The sequence below is a fragment of the Onychostoma macrolepis genome, chromosome 06 (genome assembly GCF_012432095.1).
Source record: "Onychostoma macrolepis isolate SWU-2019 chromosome 06, ASM1243209v1, whole genome shotgun sequence".
NCBI lineage: Eukaryota > Metazoa > Chordata > Actinopteri > Cypriniformes > Cyprinidae > Onychostoma > Onychostoma macrolepis.
In genome coordinates, this window is record NC_081160.1 from 972,322 (window position 1) to 983,932 (window position 11,611).

General features: G+C 37.2%; 1 protein-coding gene across 1 annotated transcript; it reads left to right on the forward strand.

Annotated features, from left to right (window-relative positions):
- Nucleotides 1-701: 701 nt before the first annotated feature.
- kynu (kynureninase) lies at nt 702-11,294 on the forward strand. Its single transcript, XM_058777864.1, has 13 exons — nt 702-937; nt 1,066-1,186; nt 1,739-1,821; nt 2,130-2,191; nt 2,274-2,345; nt 2,429-2,503; nt 2,582-2,728; nt 4,163-4,261; nt 4,387-4,460; nt 4,569-4,621; nt 4,881-4,966; nt 7,864-8,094; nt 9,733-11,294. The coding sequence occupies exons 1-13, from the start codon at nt 781-783 to the stop codon at nt 9,856-9,858; spliced, it is 1,386 nt and encodes a 461-aa protein (XP_058633847.1). The 5' UTR covers nt 702-780; the 3' UTR covers nt 9,859-11,294.
- The last annotated feature ends 317 nt before the right edge of the window (nt 11,295-11,611 follow it).

The window sequence follows — 11,611 nt, forward strand, 5'->3', positions numbered from 1 at the left end:
GAATTAATGGGTAGCACTTCTTATAGTAATTCCATCCCATGTAGTTCCCTTGTATTATCCAGCACTCTCTTAAGTGCATGTACTGTAAGATAAAGTGTAACCAGTTAATGGCTCTCAGCTGTTTTTTCTAACCATGAACAATTTAAAAAGTACAAAGTGAAGTATGAACTAAACTGTATTGTCAATATTCACAGTAACAACCTGCTTCAGTCATACATCTCTATTTGCATATATTCTTATTCATTACTGTTATCTGCATTCATCTTGTATATAAAATATATCTAATTTGAATTGCAGGCAGCAGAACCATAAAATAACTGAATATCTTTAATTCAGCTGTTCGTAGCAGACATCAGTGTGACTGTACTATAGGCCCAAAACAAAAGACATTCATTCATTCATGGTTACAGCTAGGATTTCTGATCAGGCATCAGACAGAACGACAAAAAGTAGTCTGAAGTCCAGCGAGGGTCACGTTACACGTGATTTGATTCACTCTGAAAGCAGAAGTGAGTCCATGTGTTGAGGAAGAACTCAATGCTTTCATCATGAACTGAAGCACCAGGAAGTGTGTGTGTGTGTGTGTGTGTGTGTGTGTTATGAAGCCTCCTGACAGACAGGGGGGCGAGTGGAAATCAGGAAATGATGCAGACCTCTAGAAATCATTAGCTCAGGTCTGATGTGTTTGCTCAGGGGTCAAAGTGCAGAGTTAAAGAGTCTGGGCCTCTGCTAGAGATTCTTGCAGGTCTGTGAAGCTCGGTTGCTCTGAGTCTGGTGTTGATGATGGAGAGCGTGGAGCAGACGATCACGAGGGTCTCTCAGGAGCTCGGCTGCAGCCCCACGTCTTGCTGCGTGGCAGAACATCTGGACCGACACGACGAGCTGCGGCTCCTTCGCCAGGAGTTCCTCATCCCCAAAATATCTGACCTGTCTCCGTGTGAGTGACGCTTTATGACCCGACATATATCACAGCCTGACATATGACTCAGATTATATCAGCATGATGGAGTGTTTGCTCAGATTCATACATCATCTGATTTCTCGTGATTTCTCATCTGTTTTTAGTGGATTCGTCACTTGTGGACGGTTCTGAAGATTGTGTTTATTTAGCTGGGAATTCACTGGGTCTCCAGCCAAAAAACACCAAAAAATACATCGATGAGGAGCTGGAGAAATGGGCCAAAATGTGAGTCGTCTGTCTTGATTTAGCAGCTGATAAATGCTGAATCAGTTTCAGAAAAATATAACATCAATATCAAATAAAAATACTGTGAAAATGTTTCAGGCTTTAGGATGTCATTTTGGTGACTGTATTTTTCTATATTTGTTTTGTTAAAAAACATTACATAATGTAATTTGAATTTAAATTTGTATTACTTATATATTTTATTAAATATTTATATTTCAGGTTTTAGGATGGCATTTTGGTATCTGTACTTTTCCATACATTTTGATTATCAGAAGCTTGTTTTCTATATTTATTTTATTTTATTTTTTCACACCAGAAAATCTTAACTGCCAAAAATATGATTTTTCACTGTAAAGTAACTGGTAAACAGGTTCGTTACTGAAACATCTCTTTCTTTTTCCAGTAAAATCGCTACATTTTTTTTAAAAGTATATATTTATTTATTTATTTTTTGCCATGACAAGCAATAATTAATTAGATAAAATAACAGACATACTTGGAAAGAAATCCCATAATATTGCAGTGACTGTAACCACGTGTTGTTTCCAGCGGTGTGCATGGCCATTTGAAGGGGTCGCGACCTTGGGCCTGGGCTGAGGAGACCTTGGAGGAGCTGATGGCAAAGATCGTTGGTAATTAAGAGCTTGTTAACTAAGGATTTGTTATTGAGTTCAGTTTGACCATACACAGTCTCATCTAGTATAATATAGCTGATAAATGAGGTTCATGGGAACATTTGCTTTTCATATCTGTGTTTCTATGGGAGGCAAACACAGAGAGAAGCCATACATCTGTCTGTAGATAGAATGTGGGAGGTTCAGCTAAAGTAAACAGGGTAAAGAGAGGACTTTACCCCCACATTTAATCCCAGCGATCCTGATTTAGCCAGACTGCTTTTATAGACGTGTGTATTTGTGTTTGTGTTTGAATCTTTAAATAGGCGCTAAACCTGAGGAAGTGGCTCTGATGAATGGATTGACAGTCAATTTGCATCTTCTGATGGTAAAAACAGTCACAAAAACATTTTCAAAATTGTTTTCTGCATACTGATTTTTAAATATTCCTCGTTTTATTATCCACTCAGCTTTCCTTCTACAAACCGACTCCAAAACGCTATAAGATCCTTCTAGAAGATAGGGCCTTTCCATCAGATCACGTACGTAAACCTAAACTAATGTTAACATTATTTTTAACATAGTTTTGCATTAAAAACATCGTTGTGTTTGTGTGAATGTGCAGTACGCCATTGAATCTCAGATCCGGCTGAGAGGACTGGACGTGACCGACAGCATGCTGATCATTAAACCCAGACAGGTAATGACATCACTTCCTCTCAGTATGACGTCACACAGACAGGCAGTTCTCTGTGAACGTGTGGATTGGCTGTTTCAGGGTGAAGAAACCATCAGGACGGAGGATATGGTGTCGGTCATCGAGCGGGAGGGCGACGCCATCGCTCTGGTCATGCTCAGCGGAGTTCAGTATTACACCGGTCAGCTGTTCGACATGGAGGCCATTACTAGAGCCGGACACACCAAGGTCAAATGAAATGTCATCAGAGATAAAGTGATTATACTGTAGTCAACATTTCAAGTGGATCAAAAACCTAAAAACAAAATGCGTTCTTGTCTTAGGACAACTTTGATTAACTTTTTTGATCCATTTCAAATGTTGACTACACTAGCCAACTTGAGCCAACTTAATATTTTAAGGCAACCAGCTTCAGCAGATTTTTGAGTTTTCTCAACTTGTCATTTTAAGTTTATACAACACAAATTTGAGAATCTCCCACAAAAATATGTTGAGCAAACTCAAAAATCTGCTGAAGCTGGTTGCCTTAAAATTTAAAGTTGGCTCAACTTTTTTTTTTTTTTTTTTTTTTTTACAGTGTACTGTATTTGCTTCTGTCAAGACACAAATAAGTGTGATTTTATCTTCAATTTTTAACACAACCAAATTTAACTATAATGCCAAAAAGAGACCCACCAATCGGTAGTTGCTGTTACCATGAACAGGCTCAATAGGGACCATTCGCTCATATTGGGGTTAGGGTTGCAAATAGGCAGACAATTTCTGGAAAATTTGTGGAAACATTCCAGGTTTTAATTTTTTTTATACTTTCTGAAAATTTTAAACATTTTTGGAAAGTTTCAGGAGACTCACCAGAAATAATTTGCTCCTTTGCAACCCTAATTGGGGTTGATGTAATTGATTAATAGATGCATAAGAAGTTTGACCTTTCCATCCTCTCAAACTACTTATATATCTGTATGCCTGAATATTTCGAAATTGCATTTTAAAGAGAGTCGATTAATATTGTAAATCACATTTGTAAATAGACAACATCCTTAGCGATGCTTCACAGGATGAATAGTTCATTTAATCCCTGAAATTAGTACTAAAATAAACAATATTTCAAACAATTGTATGCAAAGTTTGCAGTGTTAGTTGCTTTTGTTCATAGCTTAAAATATTAAAACTTATTTATTTTATTTTTTTAAATAAGATTTTGTACATGCATATAGGGAAAAGTAAATTGGAAAAAAAAATCTTCTACTATAAATGTCATTTTTATTCATTTAAATTTTTTATTATTATTTTATTATTATTGCTTAGAAATAAAAATTTGCCTCTCATATGCACTCTACAAATGCTACGTTGTTTCAACCCAGCTTTGGGTCCAATATGGATTAACTGCTGGGGTACATTTTAAAATTACATTTTTAACCCAAATTTTGGTTAGTCCACATTTGACCCAAAGTTGGGTTGAAACAACCCAGCATTTTTTTACACACACATATGCCGCAATCTTGGTTTCAGAAAGTCAAGTCAAGTTACCTTTATTTCGATAGCACTTCATGCAAAGAACAAATTGTTTCAAAGCAGCTTCACGGTAATAAAAAGGAAAACAACATTCTCTAATCTTCAAATGTTTCACACAGAATGTGTGTGTGTGTGTGTGTGTGTGTTCAGGGGTGTTTGGTAGGGTTTGATTGTGCACATGCCGTAGGAAACGCAGAACTGCGACTTCATGACTGGAATGTGGATTTTGCATGCTGGTGCTCTTATAAGGTCAGTGTCCGTGTTGTGTTATGTTCATTAATGCATTTTTATTTATTATTGTTTTATATTAATTGTATTAGTGTTGAATATATGGTGCATCAGTGTGAGTGGTGTTTAGTGTGTGTTTTATTCAGTATGTGAACTCAGGGGCCGGTGGTCTGGCTGGAGCTTATATACATGAGAAACACACTCACAGCGTCAAACCCACGTGAGTATCACACACACGCTCTTTAACACACTTACAGATGAAATAAAGCTCATGAGACGCTCATGCAGTGTGTGTGTGTGTGTGTGTGTTTGTTTTTGTGTGAGTCAGTCTGACGGGCTGGTGGGGACACAACCTGAAGACCAGATTCCTCATGAACAACGGTATGAGAATCCTGTTGGAATATCAGTCACTGACACAAACATTATGATGATCACTGTAAGTTTTGTGGGAATGTGGGAACTCACAGCCTGCTCTCTGCTGACATCCTGTGGACACAAATGTAGTTGCATTACACTCTGTAAAGCAGCTTTAGATGTTGTAGATGCTTTTAATTATAGATTTTTGTCAAAAGTCAGTCCCAGTATATCTGCAATATAAAAAAAAAAAATAATATTAAAAATGACTTGAATATTCCTGCAGAATTGGAGCTTCAGCCTGGTGTTAATGGTTTCCGTCTGTCCAATCAGCCCATCTTACTGGTGTGTCCACTACAGGCCAGTCTAGAGGTCAGACATCACACAGCACTCATAAAAACATACTGACAACCATCATACAACATTGTACAACATACTGACAACAATTTGCTGACAACTGTCATACAACATACTGACAACAACTTATTGACAACCATCATACAACATACTGACAATGTACTGATAACCATTATACAACATATTATCAACCTTCTTACAACATACCGACTACCTTTGTACAACATATCGTCAACCTTCGTACAACATACCGACAACCTTCGTACAACATACTTACAACCTTCATACAACATACAGACAACCTTCATACAACATACTGACAACCTTCATATAACATACTAACAACCATCATGCAACATACTGACAACTTTCGTACAACCATCATGCAACATATCGACAACCTTCGTACAACATACTAACAACCATTGTGCAACATACGACAACCTTCATACAACATACCGACAACTTTCGTACAACATACTAACAACCATCATGCAACACCGACAACCTTCGTACAACATAATAACAACCATCATGCAACATACCGACAACCTTCATACAACATACCGACAACCTTCATTCAACATACTGACAACCTTCGTGCAACATACCGGCAACCATTATACAACATCAAACAAGTTACTCAAGTAACTTACAGTTACTCAAAATACTCAAGTTTTTGTTGACTTTAACTTTTTGTGAACAATTCTGTATGTGTTTGTATTTGTGGTGTTACAAAATCACAAATTGTCAACAAAAAATAATAATCTAACATTACTCCATCAAGAAAAGTCAATATTGATATTATTTCTTATATATTGAATTTTAAAGCTGCAGTCTGTAACTTTTTTTGGTTAAAAATTATCCAAAATCAATTTTTGAGCAGGTACATAACCAGCCAGTGTTCAGAACTATCGCCTTACTTTAGCCTGTTTCACAACGGTAAGCTTATAATAATGTTTTCTAATTTGAGCGGTACTGGTACGAATTCGCTGGTGATTCAAGCATTACGTCTGTAAACATACATTGTTTAATTATTTGATAAAAAGCGTGTGTTTGTGTGTGTTTCACTCACTTTCCTGACGAGCGTGACTGACAATCGAACTTGGGTTCAGACCAGGCAATCGAACCAAGTGTGAAAGCACCCTGAAACACATGTGACTGAAATTAAATTATATTCCAGTTTTAAATGTGCATCTGATTACAGATAGCCTACGTGGGATTACACAAGTTTTTGTACTTTAAAGAGAACCAGTTCTAATGAAGAATAATTTGCTTTTTTGGTTAAAAGAATTTCTTCATATGAAATTCAAATGGTATGACGATTACAGATTAGACTGTACGGAAATTGAAATCTACACGCTAATACACAGTACATAAACATAGTCACGCAATGCTGTGATGTGATATGAGCTAACTGATTATTAATCACCATTGGTAGCGTGATTTATTGTAATGCTTTTTTCCTCAGTTGGTCAGAACAAAAGTGGCAGACTTGTTACTTGTTCAGATGACAACATCCAGTGAAAATTCTTATTTGATTCTTACTTCAAAGACGTATAATCTGTTATTCCGATGTACAGTGAATATCCACACCGGTGCGGTGACTGACAGCCACACATACTCCTCAAAACATTAGATTCATCCGCGCTGGAGCCGTGCCGGTGCACAACCCACATAAAGAAGATAATTGCGCAAATAACTGCAATTGCAGGATTCAAACAGAGATGGCGACAAAGGGGCTAAAGTTACGAACTGCAGCTTTAAATTTTGAATTCATCTTAATTTATGTAGGTGAATATGTTGTCTCATTTTTTTTCTGTGTTGACACCAAGCGGCAACCTCCCGCTCCCTCTAGTGAAACCAACACGGAAGTGACTAAAACTGCAATTCATCAACTGGCCGCTGGAGGCTGGCTCCAAAAGGGAGTCAATCACATAGACTCCCCATGTTAAAATGCCCAACTTTACAGCAGAAAAAAACATTTTTACAGCCTGGTACAAAAAATTATTTTGGTCTATATAGCTAATTTTGCCCTTCGTGACAACTGTGAGGGGGGTGAATTTTTTTATAACTCATCCGTTTAAATTATATTAAGCCTTAAAGTTCTGCATAATTAAGGCGTGGCCACTTGAGTGACAGGTGGACTGCCATGAGCTCTGCTCCAGAGTGTGAAACTCTCTAGTGCGAAACTTAGAAAACTGGCTTTAATGATTTGTATTTGTACAGAAAAAAATAATTATAGGTAGGACACTGGGAATCTGGCAATTAGATGTTTTTTAATCGTTATTGCTTACAGTGCTTTGTTATATGGAGCAGTTTGTTAGATCGCGATCTCTCTCATTTGTTTGTCTAATGAAGTGCCAACAGATATAGAAGTACACAATAAATGCGGTAGACTTTAATGGACAGTAAAACAAAGGCAGAATACCGTGTAACTCCAGGCTGGCACAGTATTGACGAACGAATGCAAACATATGCAGAGCACTGTAACTTATCTGAGCTTTCCAAAACAAAGTCAAAGCGCGGTAACTGATGTTATACTGTGTTCTGCCTTGGTTTCTCCGGGGCTTTTCTCCATGATACTTAAACACATGATAAAGGAGGTCATTAATGTCCCAAAATTATCAATAACTCATTTTCAAGTTGTGGTGTTCTGTCTTTGCACGGCAGCACTGCTGTCACTATAGAGGGGCGTGGTTTCAGCTCAGCTTCACCCACGTCCCGCCTTTTTGCCCATTTTCGATTATCCGGGAGTGACGCGCGGTGACGCGCTTCCAAGATGGCGGCGGTCGGCTCCGCCCACTTTAGGCTTCAAAAATGCTTTACAGAAACCTACGGGTGACATCACGGACACTACGTCCATTTTTTTTTACAGTCTATGGTTGACACACTGAGTTTCTGGTGTCCAGATTTTTAACCGGACGAGTATGAAGGATCTGAGGAGGAAGTCGGTGCTGCTAACAGGGTATCTGGAGTATCTGATCAAACATTACTACAGCAAAGACCCATCAGACCCCAACAAACCCTGGGTTCACATCATCACGCCCTCTGACCCCGAGCAGAGAGGCTGTCAGCTGTCTCTGTGCTTCTCTTGTCCAATCAGAGCCGTGTTTCAGGAGCTGGAGAAGAGAGGAGTCGCCGTACGTACCGCTTTATTTTTGTGAACATTCTGTTGTCATTTAAGGTCTTTGCACACTACGTCCGAAATTTTCATATGTGTTTTTTCATATTCATCATCGTCACGCACAGAAACCTTGCACAGTGTGTCAAAATGCTTGCTACGGATGTGAAAAATGCAGAAAATCTAACCCGATCCAAATTTTTTCATGACAGATGAAATGTGATCGACACAACGTGAGGTCGTATTTATTTTTTAACGTGCGAAAATTTCGCACTCGGTGTGCAAAGACCTTTTCTCTGCCTTACGTCTTTCCAAACCACTATAACTTTCATTCATCTTTGAAACACAAATTAAGATACTTTTAATAAATCCTGAGAGGTTTCTCTCCCTCCATTGAAAGTCCAGGTAATCAACATTTTGAAGGTCCAAAAAGGTCATAAAGGCCTCATGAAACTAATCCATCAGAACTGAGTGGTTTAATCCAAGTCTTGTATAGAGATAAGATTGCTTTTTATGATGAACATTTAATTTAACCTTCTATTCCCATACAAACACTCATAGAGCAAATCACATATGGAAAACATGAAAGCTCATCGGTTCTCACGCACATACAACATACCAACAACCATCATACTACATACTGATTGGCATAACCGCAGGAACATATTTTATCTGGGGGGTGCTGGGGGGCGGGGCTTGATGTGGCAGGGCGGGGCCACGGTGGGGGACTTTTGACAAAATCCTATAAACAACCCAAACTCTTATAGATTAACATAAAAATGAAGATGTAGCCTATATGCGAACCAATATATATTTGTGCTTTTGTGATTTTAGTTAAGGGGATTTTACTAAATATTAACATCGCTGATATGCAAAAGTTTTGGTCAATGCACTTTATTGAATTCTCTCATCAGAAACAACAAAGTGCAGATGTAGCCTACCTACATGCGATGTAAGAGATGAATTCATCATACGCTGCAGACGACATCACTGATTATAGCTTATAGTTTTTTAGAGTGCTTACATTCACGCTTCAGTGATATTCTTTGATAATGTAAATGTTCTTTGTTCGCTGTATAATTTGTTCGTTGTTTGAATGTAAAATTATGGTAATATAGCGTGAACATTCACATGAAATTCTGTCAGTGTGAGGGGGAGATGTTAGAGACACGCCAAGAAAAATACAACCTCACTAGGCTATATATTTCTGGTCAGTTTAATAAATAATCACAAAAATTAAGTGTCTTGGGGATGATCGCCATGCATCGTGCATATGTATGTTTACTATATCCATGTATATGTGTTGATCAGTGCTTATATGTGAATTAAATCTGTTCCTCATATGGATTCATATGGATTTGTTTTATGATGCTTTTATTACATTTCTGGATCTTGAGAGTTTTGGTTGTGAGGGACTTTCAGTGGAGGACAGGTTTCATGAAAAACATCTTAATCTGTGTTGCAAAGATGAACAATGTCTCATGAGTTTGGAATGATGATGAGTAAATGATGACAGAATGATGATTTTGGGTGAACTTACACCATTATCATGAGATCCGCTCACTTATCCAATCAAAACTATCTTTTAGAGATGTGATTCCATAGACCTGTCGAGGCTGTGTGTGTGTAAGTGTGTGTTGTGTGTCTGGTGTTTCAGTGTGACATGCGAGAGCCCAACGTGCTGCGTGTCGCTCCGGTGCCGCTCTACAACTCCTTCACTGATGTTCACCGCTTTATCACTGCTCTGGGATCAGCGCTGAGCGCCAGCGGAGCCCAACACTGACGACCTGCGCGTTCTGCTGGTGCCACATGAAGTCTGAAGTGTTTTTATTGGCTGCTGTTGCTCTGTGATTCTGCTCGTTAACACGACGAGCGCATCAGTGTCCATTACAGACTAATCAAGTTTATATGCAGTTGTTTGCAAAATAGCTAATAAATGTTTTTCTTCACATCAGCTGAGGGACTTCAAAGGATTGTGTGCCAAAAATCTGAATTACTGTTATTTCATAACAAGAGTTTGTTTGGACCAGTTAAAAAGTAGACTTAACATACATACTGAAATGAGTCTTTTTTTCATCATATAATTCTGTTCATAAAAAAACAGAAAAAAAACAAACAAAAAAATTAAAAGGAAAAATATAAAACTAAAAACTAATTCAATTATTACTAAAATTCCGTCTGATAAAGATAAGCTAATAATTACTTTTGTGTTATGGCCGGTAAAGTATGACAAATATATATTAATTTTGAATTTTCCAATGTGTTAAATATTAAATTAGTATTTTTTTAAATTTCCTTTTTTTTATGTTGACATAGTGGACTGATATCTGGTTCAAAAGCAGTAGGTTCAGTGCAGTAAAACTATGAAACTTAGTTTTAAACTTTCAGCAAAGCGTCTTTTGACATGAGAACCGTGAAACAGTCATTCGTACTTTACACTGGAGTGAGTTATTCATTAGTAAACCGTAAAACGAGTCCCTCTTGGGAAAACGTGTCCTGTTTGTTGAGGGACGTTTGTCCTTCAGAGTGTTTAGAAGATTCATTAAACCTGAGAGTCTGAGATGATTTGAACACTTTATCTGAGTCTCTTTTCACTCTCTGAATGAATCCTGATGAACTTTAATTCGTTACTCAGCCTGCTGCTCTGCTCTTCTCAGGAGATCTTCCACAAAGACTTAAGAAGAGAAACTCGTCAAACTGAGGATGGTTTCTGTGATGCAATGCTAGTATTTGTTTAGCATGTGTGTGAAGATCATTTACTGTGTTTTACACACAACTGTCTCTGCAAATGTTTGCTGAACAGGTTTTATTGTCTTGTAATGCAGGAACTTTGACTCATTGATGCATTTTATTTGCTGAAGTCCATTAATCGTGTCTGTCTCTCCGGATGCTGCCGAGTTTGCATGATGACATTCATCTGCATTTAGTCATAACTGCACTTCAGCATGAGCTGCAAGTCTGATTTCACATTGAATCTGCTGCACTCTTTACAACTTTCCAAAATTAACTGAAACACAAGTACATTTGTGATGCATGTTTTTACAATTTTCAATTCAGTCGCACAATTTATTTGCATCATAACTAGTGTTGCAATTACTTTCGACCTCACGGCATGATGAAATATTGTACAACAACTGTCAGAGACAATACAGATCAATCATGTTCACAAATACTGAAAAATACTATGCAGCCAAAATATTTATTGTCCAAATATTTATACAAAAATTTCAAATAATTGTACATGAGAAATTTAAAACAATTAACACTCTGTATGAAGTAATGAGCAGGGTTATTATAATTAACTAAAACTAAAATAATTAGAAAAAAAAAGTTTCTTGAAATAAAAAAATAAATAACTCAAATAAACAAATACAAATACTTTTGTTATTAAAAAAGATTTTATTACAAAATGTTCAATTCTCATTATTATTTCTCATTATAATTTAGTTTGGATTGATGAACTCAAATAACTAAAATTGAAATAAAGTTGACAAAAAAAAAAAAAACTACATGGACATATTAATGTTAAATGTATC